Here is a 21,987-nt window from a genome sequence, read left to right as displayed (position 1 = left end):
AAAAAAAAAGGAGGGATAATTCAAGGCCACAGAGCACCACAGCGGTCACAGAGAGGAGCCCTAGTCAAATGTTAATCAGGGCAGTCATCCTTGAGCAACTTCAGTACGAGAGGTCCAGAGCAGTCCATCATGTTGCAGGGCCAAGGATCATTCCCCGTGACCGATGCCTTCAGTAGTGATATTGTCATGTACTGGGGAAGTGTTTCTCATGGGCCGGGATGCTCCTTGCTCTCAGGAGGGTGAAGTGCACGCATGTGTAAGCCTCTATGTGTGTGCATTTGCAGGACTGCATTCTGCAGATGTGGCATTCTAGAGGATACTAGTGGGTGGTTAAAAATATAATAAGGATATTATTATAGATATATAATTTGATTCCTTTAGTCTGAAATAAGCCCCCAGTAAATTTATATTTACTTGGCAGAGAAGACATGAAACTTGGTTTGGCAGTTGCATTTAGCAAAACACTGGGAACTCAAGGGAAAAAATATTGCCTGGCTGAGTATGTTGAACTAAAGCTGAGAAACGGGGCTCTGTGAATCTGAATTCAACCCAGTTTTTCAGAGCTACTTACCCAGTCTACTTCCACCATTGGCCAACTGACAGAAATTCAATATTTTTCTTTTAGTGAATGAAAAGCATAGTCAGAAACAGCCATTGGGTCAGAATCATATGGAAAAGCTCCTCTTGTGCTTTTGTTTCCTAATTGCTCTTGGAAGGATTTTTCAGACTGGGCTGACGCAGTTGTGTGTGTGAATTTCCTGGCAAATAAGGAAGGTGACTGTGTCCAAAAGACATTTTAGAGTGTGAATTCACAGCTTTTCCATGTCTAATCAGGGAACGTAAACCATTAGCCACATGTTCTCCATTTCCATCACATTTTTTCACACTTAAACAGAAACATGCCAAAGAAAAGGTGCTACATTCTTAATGCCCCCAAATAGGAACCACGGGAGTCCGTTAAATGCTGTGGCCATTTCCAGCATACAAATCAATTTTCCTTGTGGTGGTGAAGTGGTGAATAATGCCTGGTTTGTTTAAAGGAGCATGACTGATTTTGGATGAAGGATCCTGTCACTTTGGCATTTTTAGTTTTATTTATTGCACACAACCGTATAAAACTTGGTACTGGTCTCAGTGCCAGGCTTACTAGTGGAAAAGCTGAAAGGACCACATAACTCCTGGTGCAGCAAAGAGGTTCTCCTTCTGCAAGGCATTTTCTGGACTCCTGAGAAATTATTTTGAATAACATGGCAGAGAAGGATTTCATCAGTTGGCATCTGCTGGCTTTATTTTTTCTTCCATTTTGCCTGTGTCAAGAAGAATACATGGAGGTGAGCAGAAGATCTTATAAACCAGTGGCCAAAGTATTGCAAAGTCACCACCAGACTGGCCATAAAGGTTCCAGAAGCAGGGAAAATTTGAAACAGCGGAGTCAACTTATAGAGTGGACTGTTGCTAATAGCTCTTCTACAGACCAAAATGTCCTGAGACCAGAGGTAGATGATGTAGAACTGACTACCTCAGATAGAGTCCAGGTACTCTGAATTAATCTTCTAAAGATAACTTTAAAGCTAATGAGACTATTTATTTTTTTTCCTAAGATTATTAACAATATATTTATGAAATGAATTTTATTATAGCTGTATATTGGTCTGTATCCTGCTGGGTTGTTTTATAGGATCTTTAAATGAGCTGGCAAAGCCAGCAGTGTTTTTGGGACACTGGTAACAACATAGACGGAAGTCCTCTTTTGCTGAAACTATGATAAAATGCAATCATATATTGTAATATACAGTCTCTTAACTATTTCAAGGTACTACTTAATTAATATATTAAGTTTTAGATTCAGTTGACTCATTTGGATGTGAAGGAAAATTGATTTGTAGAGATATTTAGAAAGATTCAATTAGAAGAGAATGAATTTCATTGAAAATTATTTATATAAAGTATATTCTCTTGGGCTTGAGACAAACATATTGAAACTCTTAGTATTCAAAATTATTATTCTAAGGGATAGTTTGAAAACCACCATGTATTAAAGTGTTTGAGATCTGAATAGATTTAATAATGATATATATCAACCTAGCGTCAGTGGAAAAAAGATTTGGAATGAAACTTTCAAAATCATCTGTAGTACCTGCTTTTTAAACTGGGGGTCTTTTTATGCCTTTTACATGGCATTTTATATGTTATAATCATTAGCTCACAACAAAGAGATAATTGCATAATTTGATTATACAAAAAATATTGCAATCCAAATTAAAAATGAAAATGGAAGGGTAGAAGACAAAGCTTTCCCCAGCACAACAAAATGATACTCAAATGAAATTTTTGTTGATTGATATTTCTTAGAAACAAGAACATGAGTGTTTTGCTCTTATTTCTGATAGAAATGTTTGAGTCTTATGCAGTCCACAATTTATCCTTTGTGATTTAAAACAAATTTTCAGTTTGAACCATGACATTTTGAATTCCAAAAAATCATGGGCATACAGACAAGTGTGGAATAACAATCTACTTCATGATAAGCAGAGGGGAAATTTGATTTTAATCCTGTTTTAGGTTTAAAAAACTGAAACACATCTGAGTAAGGGAATGAATTTAATACACCACTATATGCCCTAAATATAAATACATCATTTAATTTTTGTAGTGCATTGCATTTCATATTTCTTGAGCAGAAATTACATGTTCCTATAGTACACTCAGCAAGATAGATATTTAACTGTAGGTATGCTAAATTACACTTGCAGTATATAAACAGTGTAAGCAAACAGATATATATATTCCAATGAGTCAGTTACCATGTGTGTTCCTCTTTACTGCATAGAGAATTGTACAGCTGCATATTATAGACCATATATTATTGGTAGTTAAAGACAACTACTAACGAAATATCATATAATGCAGTATTTAATGCAGCATAATGATTTTTTAAGGTTAAAGCTCTCAATCACAGAAAGTGCCACTGTTTTTTGGGTGCATGTGTCTCTCATCAGAGAGTTTAGTATATGTGCGGAGTTGCCTGCTGGGAGAAGAGGCTGTGACATTAAAAATGAGCCCAGCAAGCCTGAGTACAGCTGATGGCAGTCATTTACCTGCCAGTCCCTTCTCTGGGAAGCAATCTTTTTCTGGGGAAATGATGCAAGTTTTGGCTTACTGAAATGAAATGGAGCACTAGCAGATGCGTGACAGGGCCAATCCATCACAGAGTGGCTGACGCAATAGGTATTTTCCATCTCCAAACTCCAGGGATTTCCAGGCAGAGAAAGAAAAGAGATGGTAAAGACTTGTTTTAATTTATGTCAAACTTCTCCCCTCCCCCTGAGCTATCTGAAAGCTGTTTTGCAGCTGCTGAAGACAATCAGTCTGTGAATGGAAAGGTTTCACCCCTAAGTCCTACTTTGCTGCTTATCCTAACTGTGAGTGGAGAATATAACCATCTAGTTAAAGAGTTTTAAAGATCCTATTCCCTGTTGTGGCACTGAGATTATGTCATTTGTCTTTACTGCACTGGGTAAGAGGTCAGTTTCCACACCCCCAGTAACTTATGAAAAATATAATGCATATTTCTCAAGCACATGTTTTCTTAATAAATGGGGAGAGCCATGCTAAACACATTTGCCCTTTTTAGCTTGCTCCTTGAAAACCTTCAGGTACTAGTCAAACTACTGGTGTTTTGCCTTGAATTCTGGTGGCTTGTTTATTTCATTGCTAGAAAAGGGGCATGGAGGACATTAGTGCCCACAAAGAAATGCTATTTTACATTCAGAACAGGAGCCAAGGACAGTGGCTGTACATTACTTGTCTCCTGCATTGTCTTAGCACAATGGAAACCCATCAAATTAATTAGGAATTGAAAAACGATTGGTTCTCTTACTATGATTAGTTCACATGTTTAAATTAAGGGAATTTTATAGGCCATCTGCTGCCTAGAACTGCCTCCTATACACTAAATCCTAGGAAATTCAACAAATATCCGCAGTGTCATTGTTTCCAGTTTTCTATCTTTATTAGGATATCAGTGTGGTAGATATATTTCAAAAGCCCCTAAATCATACTTGTGTTCCGAAAGCAATGCCAAAGGATTCATTGTGCAATAAAATTTATGTGCAAATGGCTGCATAGGACACCTTTGGCAAGTAGGCTGTAATTAATCTCTATGTCCCGTTTGGGTGTAATTTTACATTAGCCACAGCTTTTTAAGTGTACTTTTCATGAAGTTCTCTGTTTTCAGAGATTAAAAAAAAAATCCTCGATATTGATTGTTCTTGGCAGCCAGTTATGAACATTTTTTTCTTCCTCGTCAAAGGATTAGTAAAGATAATAAGTCAATACTACTTTATGACTTCCATAAGTAGCTATTTTCAAGTCAGTGGGACTGCTCTAGTACAACCAGGCTGGCAGGACTTTCCCCCTTTCACACGTAATCTGTTGAGTTTTTGGAGAGATTATGTCAAATAGCTTTTGGCTATGACCAGTGCTGGTATCTGTTTTGCAATAAAACTGCTGCTTATCTAATAATGTTGGCCAGGATTTCAGTGCATTTTGTAAGAAAATAAATCTTACCTGTGCAGAGACTTCCATGTGCCTGAGGTAAGGTTTTCTGACTGGACTCGTGCTTTCCCTTACCAATAATCCACAGTTCTAAGTATTTAGGTATTTCCAGGCTGATAGTACTTATTTGCTCTTGGCAGAAGTGTATATAGTTGGCTGTCTCGTTTAATATGAATATCAAGCTCTATCAAAGAAAAAGCTGGAGATTTTATTCTTCGCCCATACTTGACATTAGCACTTCTGATGGTGCAAAATGTTTGCACGGTTCCAGTCCTCTTGTGTTTGGCTCCCTTTCAAGAACTGAAAATGAACTGAAAACAGGGTTACTTCTTTTGTCATATTAGGAAACACTCGAACAGTGTGTCTGGTGATTATCAGTTAAGTTCTTTGTAAAAACAGGGAGAGACAAAGCAGCGAGAAAGATACAAACAGGTTCTCCAGGAAGAGATAGTCCAACAAGTAGAACTCATTTTTCTCATACAATATAGACCTTATCAAAATGAAGTTGAAAACCACCTTGTTGACCAAAATCCCATAAATCCAAAGCTCTTCTGCCCACTGGCAAGTCTTAACATTTCCACAAGTCTTTGAATATGGAGCACATTTGATGAAATGTCAGGTCAGCCTTTCCTCCCATGGTAGCTTCACTGTCCGTGGTTCCAGATGCAGAGGGAACATGTCTGTGGCATTGGAGGTGTAGCAGTATTTTGTTGGCATGAAAGTTGTTTTCTGTATTTACGACATAAATTCCCAAGCCTTTTGAAATGAATGAATTCTGAGAGTATGAGTTCTAGAGGCATGCTTGGAAGAGTTCAAAACACTGGCAGAAAAGCAGTGTTTCAAATCCAGCTGTTGACCTTGAGGGCAGGAATACAGCACATCTGCATGTTCATTTGGCAGTTCCCATCTCACCAGAGGATCATTTGCTGCTGTTAAACCAACAGGTCTGCATTAAGCGAGTAATTTGAGGATGATAAAGATGATGGAAAAAAAGGAAAGGAAGACCTAGGAGAATATTGAAAGAAAAGATGTAGTTGGAACTATCCCCCTGCAGAATTTGAGAACTGCAGATTTGCGCCTCTGGATAATAGCAAAAAAATTGTAAGGAAAAAACAACAAAGTAGGAAAAATGAGGAAGTAGAGAAATAAAATCAAACCTAGTACTTCTACCTCAGCTGACCCATCAGAAGTTTTGTGACCACTGAATCACCACAATGCCTACTTACAAAATCTAACCAGGATTGAATGAGACTCCACTAGTATAAATACAATAATTGGGGAAAGAAAAGCACTGAAATAAATCTATTATCAAACTACTATTACAGAAACTGAGCTGTTTGTAGTAAATGTATTAGTTTACTTGTATTGTACCTTGGCACTTTTTTAGGTTCTCCCAGCTTTAATAGCCTGTAAATATGCAAGTCTGAGAGCTTTAACAGGAATATGCTGCGTTTTTGAATATCTCCTTCTGGCAGTCTGACCCAGTTTTCTTAATGCTAATTGAAGAATTGTTCATTGCTGATGGCCAAATGGAATCCCTTTTTTTCCTGCCATTCATTGCTCCTAGCCTTGTTTGCCAACAAAAGGTCAGCAGAAATGTGGGATCAGTGAAAAGCAAGATAGGAACCTAACTGAAATATTCAGCTAACTTTCATTACTTGGTATTATTTTATTTTCAAAACCCCCACTGCATTTGTTGACAACATTTTTCTTTTGTATATTTATATTTATTTAATACTCATATAGGTCTTAGAACACCTGAAGAGCTTTTGCCTTAAATCTTCCAGAAATAACATCTTTAGGGAAAACCCAGGTATGGGAGATTTCATTCCAGATAAGAAATGTTTTGAAAACTTAGCAAATATATAAACAGAGGCTATGCAATGAAAACCCTGTAAGTGACATATATATGATCAATGCACTCCATGAACAAGTTAATTAAAATTTATTTTTGTGCACTTAGCCGCCGCAAACTGGACCGCAGAATCCAGACTGTAGTTCCTGCTGCCGTGGTGACTTTGGAGTTCGGCTATACCAAGGACCCCCAGGACCTCCCGGTCCCCCTGGGATGCCAGGTAAAAAATGCACTTTAATCTATTTTTGAACAGTCTAATTACAGACTACAAGTTACAGGCTATTCTCAAAGTACCAGAGAATGGTCCAAATCAGTATCTGGGGACAGATTCAGAAGCAAGTTTTTTCTATAAATTCTTGGGAAGACAGAGGTTTTCAGTAAGACTCTAAAGACTTTCCCAGTGTAAAACTAATTGTTAATAAAAATCAGCTTTCAAAAATTCATACTGAAATTAATCTCCTTATGTTTCTAGGCCAAACTTTTCTCTCTTCTTAACGCAGCATGAAGCTTCCATTAAACTTGGAAGAACTTGTTTCCTGGAGTTGATTATTGCTTTCACCTTTGAATAGTGAAGCAATAATGGATTGCTGGATAGCAATGTTATTGTGTACTGTATGTAGGAGTTTTTTTCATCTGGCACACTGCTAGCCAGATTTTTACAGAGACACACATTCTCCTGTTTTCTCATGGAAACTTCTTTTTCTTCTTTCTTGCTGTCTTCCACAATAAGAAGTAGTTTTTCTTTAAATTAAAAATGCACACAGAAGAACAGAATACACAAAACTAGAAAAAGAAGAGCCTACAGAAGGGAAAAAAGATAGTTGTATATTTGTCTGTTTGCTACAGCAGCTACCTTCAGGGATTTGAATATGACCACTCCTAAAGCAGATGTATAACGTAAATGAATTTAATGGTGAGGCCTCTTGTTCAGAAATACTGCATTACGTACTAATACATAGTCAACTTCTTAGAAGTTGGACAATATTTTTATTACACCTGGTCTTTTAAGGCTGCTGGTCAATACAGTGGGGCACAACCCAGTCCCAGCTTTGCCCTTTCTTCATGTCAGGATGTAACTCCGTCACACTCTTGTGTTACCAAAGGATGCCACAAATGTGTGGCCAGTGGCAACCTTACGCAGCCTAGAATTTCTGTTTCATTCAACTGCTGCATTTCCTATCATTGTGTGCTTGAGGGGAATGACAACAGCTGTTCTTCCTTTGATTGAAACAAATACCACTTGTACACTTCTGTTCTGAGCTGTTAGAAAAGTAGTGCTGTTCTTTCAGGAAAGATCACTCTTGTTATTTTTAGGAGTTACTGATTTCTCCATTCAAACAAACAAAAAATTGGTTGATTTCTTCTATCCTCTAGCTTCTTAGTTTGAAGTCAATTTTTTCATAGTACAAAAACTTTGAAGAATCACGTATTCAGATTTGATCACAGACAACATAATTCTTCTTGTAAATTCATAACTGAAGTGACTAATCAGAGAACAAGCAGAGTGACAAAGAATCTAATTTAAATTCGCATTGAATTAGATCAATGATGACACCAATTAATCCTCTGAGTACTTAATTGAAAGGTCAGGCTCTTGCCTTCAGTCAGGCATAATAACTACTCAGTTATTCTGGCCAACTTTAATATTTTGTCAGTCGCACAGTCACACATGTTTGCTCAGCAATTTCCTCAGTAAACATTGTGAAGTAAGTAATACTGCAGATGCAGAAACACATTTTTATAACGACCCTTTTTATAAGAAGCCATCTCAGAAAAGTTTCATTATAAGGCTTTTGTCTTTAAATCTAGCAACAAGCAACCAACCTCTTCAAGCTAACCAGCACCCTAAGAATGTAGCTCCTCCAATTTTTCACACCGATGGGTCATTTAACTAGCTTAAGATTACACACACTCTCCACTTGTGTAGACAACTTCTTCAGACAGCAAACTGTTCTTCAAAATTATCTTATCCTATCCTAGTTGACTTGAATCAACAGGAAGTATGTTTTTGCACAAAAGAAAAAGCAAGAGTTTATATGCAGGCTACCAGGTATGTGTCATCTGGCAGTGGCCTTTCCTTTTCCTAAGCCTCACATCCACTGAGGTCTCCTCCTTGCATACCTCCCCAACAATGCAGTGACCCAAGACACCTGCAGTTTACACAGAAACACCAAGGTAGCATGGGGATTAACTCTTAAACACCAATGTATGTCCTTCTGGAAACATGCTCATCAAAACCCTTACCTTCGTCTTAACCACACAACTGTTTCTTATCCATCACAACTCAATATGGGTTTTATTATGAAAAGTGTATGTGTTGCAAACTGGTAGAAAAAGACCCTGTCACAGATAGCTGTTAAAATGTATTATATGAAATAATTGAAGTTAAACAGAAAACTCTGTTTCTTTCAAGGAAATCATGGAAACAATGGAAACAATGGAGCAACTGGCCAGGAAGGAGCCAAAGGTGAGAAAGGAGACAAAGGAGATATGGGACCGCGGGGTGAGCGTGGCCATCATGGACCCAAAGGCGAGAAGGGTTACCCTGGGATTCCTCCAGAGCTACAGGTACAAATCTGTTTGTGTCTGCTACAGCAGTAACTAATGCAGGATAGTTAAGTAAATCCACCTGTAAACGAATACAGTGAGAGACATATGTATTGCATTTGTCATGATTGACAAATATGCTCTGCCAGATCTTCCTGGGAAAGAAAGACATCAGGGCTTAGCCTTTTTTAGAGTAAGTTTCCAGCTAAGAAATGGGCAGGAAGAAACAAATGGCTCCTTTTTATTACAGAAAGCCAGTACCTGGGTCATTAAAGGTGAATAACAGGGACTACCATTTTTCTATTAAGCTGTACTATACACATAATTCTGTGCTTCCTAGGGCATATGAAAAGAGTAAAGGAGTTACTCAGCCTCATGCTTCTCAAGTCAGTCAGGCCTTGTGAGATTCTCATAAGCACATGTAAGCAAATCCTTAAAGTACTGGGTCAAAACCTTTGAGTGCAGCCCATAAACCTCTGGTTTTGAAAAATACCCTTCAGTTAGCTATCTGTGGTTTTAGAAGTCTCAGTGTCTGAAATATGTTGAGAAGCATGTAGGGTCTGCCTAGGAATGAGCAACCCGAAAGCCAGGAAAGCATAAAAATATGGGTTCAAGCCTGAGCTTATAAGCTTTGCTGAGAAATGGATATATTTGTCTGGGCTCAACACTGTGTTGACCTAATCCCCTAGCGTTTGGATTAGAGTTTATTCATGTCCCAGGAATTCAGCAGATGGTGGAGATCTTATATATATAAACCTGCAGTAGAGCAGAGGCATGGTATAGTCTTGTTCTTAAGGCAACCAAAAGCAAATAGGGCTTGTATAACTATGACCTTTGACTGCTGCTGAAAACGGGATTTAAGAGTTGCCCACACTATACACTGCAGTGTGAGGATATGTGAGTAGTTCATCAGCAGTAGCAGGAGTAGATTTGGGTATGTCTATGATACTGTGTAGCATAGGTGCTTAAAGCAAGATTTAGGTGCATGGATTTAGGTGCATGCCTTTGGATGTATCCCCCCTGGTATCCAGCTGCCACTGTGGAATGGGCTTCTGTAGGTCTTGTCAGATCAGTCAGCCCCATATAGGGGAATCCTAAAACACTTCAGATGGCGCTAGATACATTTGTGTGGGCACCTGGTTGGAGTTAGATTTAGCTCCAAATTAACATAGTTTAGGAGCCTACTTATGAGAAAAGCATCTGAACTCCCATTATATACTGATTATATACTCATTATATATTCCCATTTATAGTCATTGGGGATCTAGAAGAACAACCCACCTTAATCTGACGGTCAATGCTGCTTTTGGGCAGGTGGGTCTTCACACTCCATGGACTATACAGACTTGATCTCCAGAATCTATAGGGAAGTTTACATCCTCACTCACATGTACACTCTTAAATGGAAGTGTCTTAGTCCTGAGCTGATTCATACCCCCAAAGTCAGTTCACCACAGAAAGTACAAAATAGGATGTAGCAAACATGCAGGAAAAGGAATCCCACTTCCAAAACCTCCAACCATGAGCAAAAACAAATTTCTGATCTATTTACAAATCTACACCTTTTAACTGAAAGATATTGCTCTGAGTAACAGCCATTCATGTCTGTTTTATATCCTCATAAAAGTATGGAAATTAACAGCAAAATCACCAGTAGAGATAACCTGTGTAATGTGGGAAAACGACTGTAGATTTCTCGGCATTGTGTATGCTTGAATTCTCAGCCTTAGTTTGCATGAAGATGGAATAGTTGCACAGAATAAAAATCATGATGAAAAAAGCTTCCAAAACTAATGGACTTCTGTAATATAGCAGAATTATATTAGCACCCTTGAAGAATTAACTGGGATTAACTTCATAGCTGAATATCTTGAAAAACATATGGGTTGTAATTACATTCAGCATAGACATTTTTGCAGTTTTAAAATGAGTGATCAGTATTTCTTCTTACGCATAGTGGTAAGAATTTAATTGAAAAAAATAATAATGAAATGGCATAAATAGCAAAGGCTTACATATCAATACCTGTTTCCGTGTAAAATTCCACCACTATTTTTAATAGATGTGCTTAAAAATTCCCTATACTGTAGAGCATATCATTTCTCATTAACATCATGCTTAAGAACTTTAGAAAGTGGATAGATTGGCAAAAAACTTTTGAATACAATACTGTTTTAAGTACATAATTATTTTGAAAGACTTGCATTTCCGTGTTGATCTGTTACTTCAAAATGAGACATAGGGAAAAAGGACACCTTTTTCAGCTCTTTTGGTCAGCCCAAGAAAATAGCTTGGGTTCAAAAAGAATGTGAAATGGAATCTAAAAAATAAATAAATAAAAAATTCCATCAAGTGGCCATTACAGCTGCTTTGCTTTAACACATGATGAATTTTGATGTAATCCTGGCTGAGAAACAAGAAGTTAATTGTTTGCTGTCAGAGAAAATGTATCAAGTATGGATAAGGAAAATCAGCCCAAACTCTCAGCTCACATCTGGAGTGCCTCAGATTTCTGAGCAGATGGTTAATGATTTCCATTGTTGGATCTGACCTGGCATCTGATTTTGCCCTTTTCAGTTTTCTTCCTTTCTGTATCTGAAATCAAAAGAAATTTTGGGTGGTTTTGTGTGTTTGTTCTTTAATACCATTGTAGCTGGAATTTCATGAAAAATATTGTTTTTATGGAGATCATTAACAGCTGTCGTTGAACACTTTTCTTCTAAGAAATTAAGAGATAATAATAAAGTGTCTGTCAAGTCACTATTCGACTTTCTGGCATCCAGGTGTGATTCTGCCTATACCCCAACCACTGACAATCAGATGGGGGGATCACAGACTTGCAGAAGAAATAACCTCCTTCTCTACCCATGCAAAATGGTTCTCTATAGGTCATTCCCTGGTATCTTACTGAGAATAATCTAAATTGTCTAGTGTGGGAGGTTTTGCACTGCTTCTTGTGAAAAATTTTCCATGGCTAATGTGTCCCACTGCAAAGTATAATATGAAGTTCAAGCACAGTTCTCACTTTCTTAGTTTCCTCTTTTGATCTCCACCACTCTCTGTTGCCATGACTGAGGGGTACAGGGCAAGAAAGAAAAAGTGTTGATTGCTGAATTCCACTCACTGAATGTTTAGAAGACCTCTGATAAAAATGCCTGATGCATCTCTGTAGGTAGTTAGCAAGAAACACCAATATGTATGGATTTTACCAAGATTATTTTTTTACACATTCAGTTAAAAGCAATATCCAGCCTAACTGCATTGGGGAACATATAAAAACTAATTACATCACATGTATCAAAAACACCATACATTTCCATACCAGTTGTCTGTTGCATCATTCTAGAGAGAGTCAAAGGTAAATAAAATCCCAGACTAAGGTTCTGCTCTGCAAACTCTTGCCCATACACTTACCTTTACAGTCATGAATAGTCCAATTGAACGTAAGAAAGCTAGCACTCTTCCAGTTTCTTTCAATGGGAGTTTTGTTACTGGTGTTTAATGGCCTTGGAGCAGACCCTAGAAGAACATCTCTGTCAGGAAAATAAACAGACTGCAAATACAGGAAAAAATTCTGTAGCTGATTCCTCTATACATGTACACGTAACAGACGACTGACTGAGAAATGCGTTTTTCCAGGTTGCTTTCATGGCTTCCATGGCTACTCACTTCAGCAACCAGAACAGTGGGATCATCTTCAGTAGTGTCGAAACCAACGTTGGAAATTTCTTTGATGTTATGACTGGGAGATTTGGTGCTCCGGTGAATGGTGAGTGCTTGCAAAACAAAATAATGCAATTCTGGATCTCTGGGGAGAAGTGTGATTAATAATGGTAAGAAAACAGTGCTGCATTAGCACAAGGAACTGATGAGACATCATGATTGCCACTTGCTTTCAGGGAAATTGTATTGGAAACTGAGCAAGCCAAGAGAAGGCTTGCTAGCCAGCGTGACTAGTGCTAGCACAAAGGCAGAAGAAAGAGGCATTACCAGATCTGGGGAAGGAGCAAGATGGTCTGCTTTGAGACCTTTAACCCTTCTGCCACTGTGATGGTATAACCATGGCCACATGTCGCAGCAGCTTCTCATCCGCCTCCTGCCTCTAGTCATTCTCTCCATCCTTGTTTTCCCTTGAATCTGTCCATCTGTGAGCTGGCCAACAGCAGATGTGTCTGGAACCAAGGCATTACAGTTTTTCCTGAGCTATTTTTCTGCTACATCAATCCCCCCTCACAGCTGTGGCACAGGACAAACAATAGGAGATGGGGGAGAGAGGGCCATAACCAACACGCATGTAAGCAAAGCCTAAGACCATCTTCCTTCACTTGGCCTTTCTCACCCTTCCATTCATTTACCCAGAGCTATGAGAAGTGATGTTAGATTAAATGGAACTTAGGCCCTCCAAGCTTGCTGTGGCACTTGTCTTACTGGTGGCTAGAGGTATAGGTGATTTACTCACAGCTGCCCACTTTGGAGCTTACTGTATATGTGGATGTTAAATTTTGACCCACAATGATTCAGCAACTTTGATGCATACTCCAAGCTCCCACTGTAGGGTCAGTGCTACAGAATTACTCTGTAATTCTGTAAGAGCAGGAGTTTGTCCTCTCTCCTGTGGGTGTTTTGTATATCTCATGATACGTGACACAGTTGCACAGACAGCATTGGCACCTTTCAGACAGTGAAAGAGCTATAAGGAAAAAGGGTGATGGCAAGGGATGCGTTGTGCAAACAGAAGAAGTGGTGGCTATGCCTGCATTGTTCGGGATGTGGCATGGCCAGTAGAGCAGCAGTAAGTACCAGCAAGTACTGCTAAAACTGCTCATGCCCTGACTGGCTAAGGCAAGATGCTGGCTGCATGACAGCCTCTGAGGCTGAGCCCAGCCTGGCCTGGAGGCTGCCCTTTTAGGAATGGGCAGCAGCAAGAAAGCAAGGAGGAAAAAAAAGGTGAAAGAGAGGTCACAGGACTCAGCCTCTGGGAAATTTCTCTTTTGGTGAGATGAGATGGGCAGTCCTGTCATGTTCAAGTAAAGTTATTTCTCTGGAACAGGATGTTGCTTAGCCCCTGCCATAGGCAGAATAAAAATGAATCAGATTTTGGTGTCACTACAAGCAGAAGAAAAATACTCACTGATAACTATAAGTGAATTTTGGTCTCAGCTGTTCTGCTTTCTAAGCAAGAAGCACAAGCCTGCAGTGTGACTACCTCCTTCTAAAAAGAAAACATACTATATTTTGCAATCTTTTCAGGGGTGTATTTCTTCACCTTCAATATGATGAAACATGAAGATGTGGAGGAAGTGTATGTGTACCTGATGCATAATGGTAACACAGTATTCAGCTTATATAGGTAAGTGAAGGGTCAGGCCATTTTCACTGCAAAAGCCATGTTTGCATAGATGTGATTGCTTGCTCATGTTTCAAAAAAACATTAAGTTGTTCTTTTTTTGAAGAAATTCGGTAGGGTGAATTAACCAACTAAGAAAAAGTATTATATTTTGCTCTCCTCAACTTGCAAATTTGGATCCTACCTGACACAGATCCTGGACCAAAAATTCTGCCTTCATCAGAAGTTCCTCAGTGATGACGGAAAAGGAATTAGCACTGCAAGTCAGGGTTGGAGTTAACTGGTAGCATGAAGTCATTCTGCTAATACACATCTTCATCCTCATTTTGTCTGTCAGAGAAAGGGTGTAATGAGTGTTCAGCAGCCAATAATAGTATTGTGAAAGATTAGGGGAAAGATGTTTACTTTAAAGGTGGAGAGCATTTAAACTGCAATAGTGAGGATGGGTAAGAAGTGAAGGTGTTCCACTTACTAGCTTTGTTATCTTCAACACACTTTGAATAAAAAGTTTCTGAACTTTTATGAAGTTTATATTACTTGCAGAATCATCACGAATAGGATCCACTTGTAGCTTAGCGACTCCTATAAGGACCAGATCAAGAAGCTTGTAGCCAGGTAGACATCTGAAAAAAAAAAAAAAAGTGTTTGGAAAAATGTTATTTGTTTAATACCAACAAGGGGTCTGGTGCCAAAATCAAGTCTTTCTCCAAAGCCTGAATAAATGGATGTGAAAGCTTAAATTCAACACACTGGATTTTAGACACTTAGATGACACTGGCTTCATTTAAGCTGCCTTGTTGAAGCTGCTTCTTCAACAGCCAGTAACAGAAGCACCACTGAAGGGTGCTTCATTCCCAATAGATCTTTCCTTCAAAACAAAAAGCGCCAAGATCTCTTCCCCTAATGTATTAATATCAGAAAAGGCAACAGATGGAGGAAAGGGAACTAACACACAAATAAATTGGTGGGTTAGCCCACACCATACACACCGAAGTTCCAACAAAAGACCTCAGGATGGTGCAAACTGCCTGTCTCCACCTTTTGCCTGTGCGGGGAGCACAGGGACTCACCTCATAGGAGTCTCCCAACCTAGAGGCATTTAAAATTGTCTTGGATGAATCACAGGAAAAGAGAGAGCGTCACAGGAAATCTGGAGTGTTGTGAAGAATGAGCAGAAATCTATTTTAAAGCATAAATTCATAACTGTGTCATGGGGAAAACAAAAACAAAACCATATAATTTAAACCTCCAGAATTCCAGATTTTCCGAAAGGAATGATACAATTATATAAGGTGCAGGGGTTGTCTAACAGATCAAATGCACAAAAATGCCAAAGTTTCCGCATAAAGCTGAAAAAATGTTGGCAAGCCTTTCCAGGAAGTTTTGCTCAGGATAACAATGTGCTTTCTCAAATTCATTTTTTAAGTTGTTTGCATGATCGTTGCTGACAAAGAAAAAACTGATTTGTTAAAATATCCATCCTTAGCTATGAATCAAAAGGGAAAGCAGACACTTCAGGAAACAGTGCGGTGCTAAAACTTGCCAAGGGAGATGAAGTCTGGCTGCGAATGGGAAACGGAGCTCTCCATGGGGACCATCAACGCTTCTCCACCTTTGCTGGGTTTCTTCTCTTTGAAACCAAGTAAAGAAAGAAACAACCAAGTAGGTGTTTACCTGAGGAAGCTTCTTACTGGGAACTGGCATTTTTCTTGGACTGTGGAATTGCATTACGACATGTAAAGATCAAGAAGGCTTGTTTTGATGCAATGTGTTGCTATTTCTGTATCAGAGACGAGCAGAATACACCGGATAGTTGACACAATTACAGATGCACGGAGGATGTATTGTCATCTAGGCTGCAGCTGTTCAATGTTGTGATTGCTGTCTTCTCCAAAGCGACTGAAAAACAAAGGGGAAGGAGTTTTAGTAATTTAGAGAGCAGTTTGCACAGTAAAGCCAATTTTGTCTGTAAATATACTCTATTTAAATATACACCAGGAAGTGAACAATGTTTTTCTGTTCTTTTATTCAGTTCTTATGACATGTTCATTTAAATTTGCATCATGGAAACAGGCCTGAATGAATTACAAGTAGGCTCAGCTGAGACCAGATTTAAAGGAAGCTTGGACTAGAATGAATTTTACAAATAGAAAGAAAAAAATGTGAAAATTAAGGTGTCAAGGATTCAGGTTTATTGCATCCCCATCTCAAACCTCTGAAGATAATTTTTCACAGATTTTTAGTACATATTTATGCTTACTCTCTCTAAAAAAAAAAAAAAAAAAAAAAGACTGTTAATAATTTAATAATTCTTGCCTCAGTAGGAGCTCAAAGCTAAGGTAACTTAGTCTGCAGGGTACATGAGACTGGACAGGGGAACCATAATGTTTCTTCCAAGCTTTTCAGTTGTTGAAACCTGATGTAACTGAATGCAAGCTGTCAAAGCAGAGGTATATATGCTGGAGAAGTTGGGATATGTCAACAGCACAAACAGAGAAACACACTTTGTGAAGTTTGGAGCTCTTTTAGAAGGATGTATATTTTAGTATGGCATATTTACTTAGCAGCGAAGTTGTTGATACAGTTTTATTACCAACCTTCCAAGAGCCAGTATTTCAGGAAAAGACATTGCAGCCTAGCAAAGCAGCAGAGACCCAGTTCATATTTAACTGGTGAAAGCAAACACTGGCTGGCTTAGAAGTTCTGACCACAGTAAATCAGGTCATTCTTCAGCATTAATATTTCATTAATATTTGCCACCAGTTTTTCAAAATTTGGCTACCTGAAATCCTGTCTTGCTATTTTCTTTTCATCAGAATCAGCACTGAATATACTAAAACAATATTGAAGTTTGTATATATTTTCTGCACATTCTGTCTCTCCACACGCAAGCTAATGAAATACAAATTACATTTTAAAAGGGGATCACACATACATTACCTGTCATTAATGTGTAACAAGCAGGTGCGGTTAGGGCAATATATATCTGAAATTCTCTTCTGTTGGCTAAAGGTACCATTATCTCTCCAATAGAGAAAGTGAATCAAAATCTGCCCTATCAGTGTCTGTGTTCTTGTACGCTTTCCTAGTGTATGGAAACCATGTCTTATGATGAAAAATGCATGTTGATACTTGATGATTATGACTTGTGAATTTTTTAGTTTTATGCATCAACCACTGAAAATATTAGCTTTAATGAACTGTCCTCTGATGACTTTTATTTTTTTTACATGATTTTGGGTTGGGTTTGCACCACATAAGTTTTCAAAACCTGAGACCATGTTATTTTAATTAGTATTTTAGTAACATTCTGGCATGCCTTCAATTTAAAACTCACTCACCAGGTAATCAGAAAATGTTATTCTTCTGGAGTAAGTGCACAAGGCGCATGAGATATATGGCACCATAAACTAAGGTTCACAGTCAGAAAAATCTTGAAAAAAAAATTATTTCTTGTTTGTGTTAGGAATGTTTGCTTACTTTGTAAAACATATATCTACCCAATAAAGATCAATAGACATAAAACTGCAATGGTTTGTTCATATCATTATTTACTATAATATATCTGAGATCAGCCAAAGACAGCTACCGTTTGGAGATTACAGAGATATATTCATAATATATATTTCTTAAGCATTAATTTAATTAATCTAAACTGGAGAAAGACAGTACTAAGGATCAAAAATATATTCATTTTTTATATATATGCATACATAAGAATTTAAATCCCTGAGATTTTCTTTAAGGACTTCATTTTCTTTTGTGGCATGGCCGCTTTAATTCATTTTGGTCAGAATAAAGCACTTACAAATGATGATACATACAATCATTTTAAGGTTCTTTACATTATCTCTTGTAATGGCCATGATATAAAAGAAAGCCAAGTTTTACCATTCTCATTTTATGTCATTTTCATGAGTTTTGTACAACTTGGACTGCTAAGACAGGGTGGAAGGCAACTGAGAATAACCATGAAAGCTTTCTGATGACAGCAACGTGGTCTCAGTTCCAATGTTAAGAGTTTTTTTTACATCAAGGTTGAAACTTCCAGGCATTTATAAGAAATCTCTACAGACTTTTCTCTGCAAAGTTACTGCATGTAATCTCTGCTGACTGATTGCTGTGATACTTTACATTTTAATGGTTAACTTATATATTAGTTTCGAAGATCCTTCAAAATATAGCAGCTGATGTAAAAATCCATGTGTGTGTTCCCATCCCTCAAAATATTATCAAGTTTTATATTCAGTAAGTCTTGTGGAATATGTGTGTTTGTCTCAGAAATGTTTATGAAAATTAGTCACCTTTCCACTGCTGTCAATAGTTGAAAGCCTTTAAGAGATACTCAAGAAAACAAAACAACAACAACAACAAAATAGTCTAGTTACAAAGACTTTTCTCCTTTGTTTTAAAATAAGTGATTTTGATTTCTTGTAATTTGTGTTACAAGTGAAAAAACTCCTGGAAACTCAAAAACACTGCCCCACACACAGTTTGTGCCATGCTCTGTATGAATCGCCAGCCCCTACTCCTGGTCCTCCTTTCTCCCAAGACCCAGGACCGCCATCCCCCCCTGTGACACTGCCCTGCCTCTCGGCAGCAGCCTTGTAATGCGGCAACTCTCAGCTCCAGCTGCATTAGGAGCATTAAGGGCAGCATTTTGCAAATGGCTGCATGTCACTTGAGAGATGCTGGTGACATGAGATGAAACCTAACTGAAGGAAAATGTCTTAGGTCTGGGTCGCAGTTTCACAATTGGTGTTATAAGAAAGCAGAACTTGCCAAGAAAGAGAATTTGGTAGGAAGCAGTTTGCAGGGAAATGTGTAAGGCAGAAGCAATGTGGAGTTTAGACTTCAAGTGAGCAGAATGTAGATGAGTGCAAGAGAAAGGCAAAAACTTTTTGTTGTGGTCTCTGGTATGGCCTGGCAGTGCAAAGGAAATGCATGTCCAGAGGAATTAGTTGAAAAACATTGACATCACATGAGTAAAGCTCTCAGAAAATTTATTTGTGTTTGATAAAGGACCAATGACTGAATATACTTCAATTGAAAACGTATATCTTGCATAGAAAGCTCTGTTAAATTCACCACTGATTCTGTAGTGAAAATGTATTTGAAAAATTTGTGGGTTTAAGCAAAGTGAATAGGTCTTTAATTACAGTGACACTCAGATCTTTCATCTTCCCCATGAAATTTCTAAATGCAACTCAACTGCTTTCTGAAGCAATTTTTTAACTAAATCCTTTTTTTTTTTTTTTTTGTTAAAAATCATTTTCCTCATACTTAACAGGCATGATTAAAATGACGTTTTGTGCTCAGGGCCAAAAAAAATTCACACAAGAACAAAACATGCAGGGAAGCACAAAAAAAAATGCAGTTGTCAGGGGCTAAAGGCATTCTTGGGACTATTCTGCTAACATAACTGTACAACCCATCAATTTTGGAAACACAGCACTACAATGCACCCATTCCCACATTTGGAAATTCCTGTTGCTGTTTGAATCAGTAGTGTGTACATGGTCCTCAAGCACTTTGCAGGCTGACAAAGGAGTGGTAACAAGAGTGAGAAGAGACCACACTTGACTTGTGAAACTGGGAGGAAATTTTAACTGGCCTCATCCCTCTCCTCTACCACTGGGCTGATAAAATCCAGCTCATAGATTTTGGCATGAAAACTGTAAAGATGACAGTGGAACAGCCTCAACATTGTGCAGCTGCATTTGAAACAAGGCAGGGCATACTCCATGAACACATTCACACAATAATAAAACCCATGTGGTGCAGGAAAGAGATTTCTTGCATTAGCTGCTGAAAAATTGCACAAATGGAGTTTTATCCTGCTTTTCTGAAGACAATCCACAGACTAGAGAAATTTCACCAATAAAAAAAAAAAAAAAAACACCAGAAAAACAAAGCAAAAAACCCAACGGTGTTTTAAATGAAGTGCATTGTTACAACACCAAGAATAGTAATACCCACATAGAAATCATCTTTGACGTCTTAGCTCCTGTTTCTTGTAAACGTGCCTCACAATGCATTCTTCCCTTCATATAGTCATATGCTACTTCTTTGCCTTATCCAGCAGCAATGATACAGTGCTTGCTAAATAAGATGAGGGCTATATACTAGAATGTGATAGCCAAAAATGAATATAGAACTTCATTCAGTAATTCCATCCAATGTATACTTAATGAAGCACTGTTATTATACAATACCGATCATACTAATACTTAAGAAAGAACAATGTAACTTAATTCACAGCAGCAACCTTTAACTTTTTTTTCTTTTTCATTTCTAAGAGCTTCATTTACCAATCTTAACAATTATTTGAAAGAAAAATGCTCCAGGCTCTCACAGTGTACTAAGAGAGTCAAGGATGTCATTAAGGACTGGACCTTCAGCCCAGAAGATGGGAATTCTGAGTTTGTGTTATCCTGTCTTGTGAAAAGCCCTGTACTCCAGAGGAGAGTTAATTTGTCTGCTCTTCATCTTGTAAACTACAAAAGAGTGGAAGTACCATTGTTTCAAATGAAATCTTCCATTTAGTGCATCAAGGCAGATCAGTGCTGTCTTCCCTCCGAGAACACATGCTCCTCAGAAAAGTCCACATTTGCTTTCTCAAACTATCAAAGGGACAAAAAATGAAGAGGAACTGATTTAGTTATAGTTATAAATAAATAAAAGTTATAAGTAAATCGTGGCCATAGCAAAGGTGCAAATTAGTGGCTTATGGGCAACAGTGTGGCTCTGTGCTGGAAACAGTTCATAAAAACAAAGGCTTATCGCACTAGCACATGCTGGAAAAATTGTCTGTAATGATTGTTGTGGACAATGTTATTCAGCAGAAATGGCCCACTGGAAAGAAGTGAGGGTAAGATTGCCAAGCAGTGTTGCCCAGCAGAGAGCAGAAGCTCAGTATCCAGGCAATCAAAACCTGGGAATAACCCTGGTCTAGTTTCTAGTCCCCTCAGCAGTGGTTAATAATAAACCTGTGGGAAAATATTTATTTTCTACAGTTTAGCCAATATAAAGGTTAGTTATATAAAGCTGTTTGCCAGTTTCTTCATCTAAATCAAGAAAGCACAGCAATATCATAAGGTACGACTCAAAGATGAATACTTTGTTTCAGGTACAAGGGTAAAGGTCCAAAGTACAGGACTCACTGTCACAGAGGTCAGTAATTTGTTCTGTTTCAACAGAGTAACAGGAGGCAAATTTCTTACACCGTGAAAATTAATGGCAAAGCTTGTTTATTGTGGCAAAGCCAGGTCTGCACCTCAGTGACTCCCTGGACTAGACAACTCACAAACAGTGTATTTTCTAGGAGATTTGATTTTAATGAAGTAGCACAAGGCAGTTTATGCAACTACTTTCTGTGGATGAGAGTGAGCTAAGTCTGTAATTCATATTCTCAGACAGAGACAGAATTTCAGGCAGTATGAATTCACAGCTACTTTAGAGGGATGTACTGACCTCAAGATAGATTCACTTTTGGGCTTGTGTGTGTGTTGGGCATGCACTCTTAAAACAGAAAGCAAGGAAGTGTCAGTTCACACTCATGGGGAAGCAAACACAGACAGGCAAAAAGATGCTCTGTCTCCCAGCTGAATAACCTATTGAAATTGCAGAGATTAGGCTGCTGCATTTGGGAAGCATGCTGTATGAGGGACAGTGTGCCATA

The 21,987-nt window shown here is 38.2% G+C and overlaps 1 protein-coding gene across 2 annotated transcripts; it reads left to right on the top strand.

The window, feature by feature from the left end:
* Window positions 1–1,145: 1,145 nt before the first annotated feature.
* C1QTNF3 (C1q and TNF related 3) lies at window positions 1,146–17,643 on the top strand. 2 transcript variants are annotated; one of them, XM_035563808.1, is made up of 6 exons: window positions 1,146–1,331; window positions 6,521–6,632; window positions 8,826–8,980; window positions 12,599–12,728; window positions 14,210–14,309; window positions 15,793–17,643. In XM_035563808.1, the coding sequence occupies exons 1-6, from the start codon at window positions 1,248–1,250 to the stop codon at window positions 15,950–15,952; spliced, it is 741 nt and encodes a 246-aa protein (XP_035419701.1). In that variant the 5' UTR covers window positions 1,146–1,247; the 3' UTR covers window positions 15,953–17,643. The 2 variants fall into 2 exon arrangements, with proteins under 2 accessions (XP_035419701.1, XP_035419700.1); XM_035563807.2 differs by having other exon boundaries at window positions 1,160–1,535.
* Window positions 17,644–21,987: the final 4,344 nt, after the last annotated feature.

The sequence above is a fragment of the Cygnus atratus genome, chromosome Z (assembly GCF_013377495.2).
Source record: "Cygnus atratus isolate AKBS03 ecotype Queensland, Australia chromosome Z, CAtr_DNAZoo_HiC_assembly, whole genome shotgun sequence".
Classification (NCBI taxonomy): Eukaryota; Metazoa; Chordata; class Aves; order Anseriformes; family Anatidae; genus Cygnus; species Cygnus atratus.
The sequence above is the reverse complement of the archived record's forward strand: the minus strand, read 5'-3'. Positions and strand labels throughout refer to the sequence as shown.

Coding starts and splice junctions, on each gene's coding strand:
- C1QTNF3 (XM_035563807.2), top strand. CDS start 1,248: ATGGCAGAGAAGGATTTCATCAGTTGGCATCTGCTGGCTTTATTTTTT. Junction 6,633..8,825: donor CGGTCCCCCTGGGATGCCAG/GTAAAAAATGCA, acceptor GTTTCTTTCAAG/GAAATCATGGAAACAATGGA. Junction 14,310..15,792: donor ACAGTATTCAGCTTATATAG/GTAAGTGAAGGG, acceptor ATCCATCCTTAG/CTATGAATCAAAAGGGAAAG.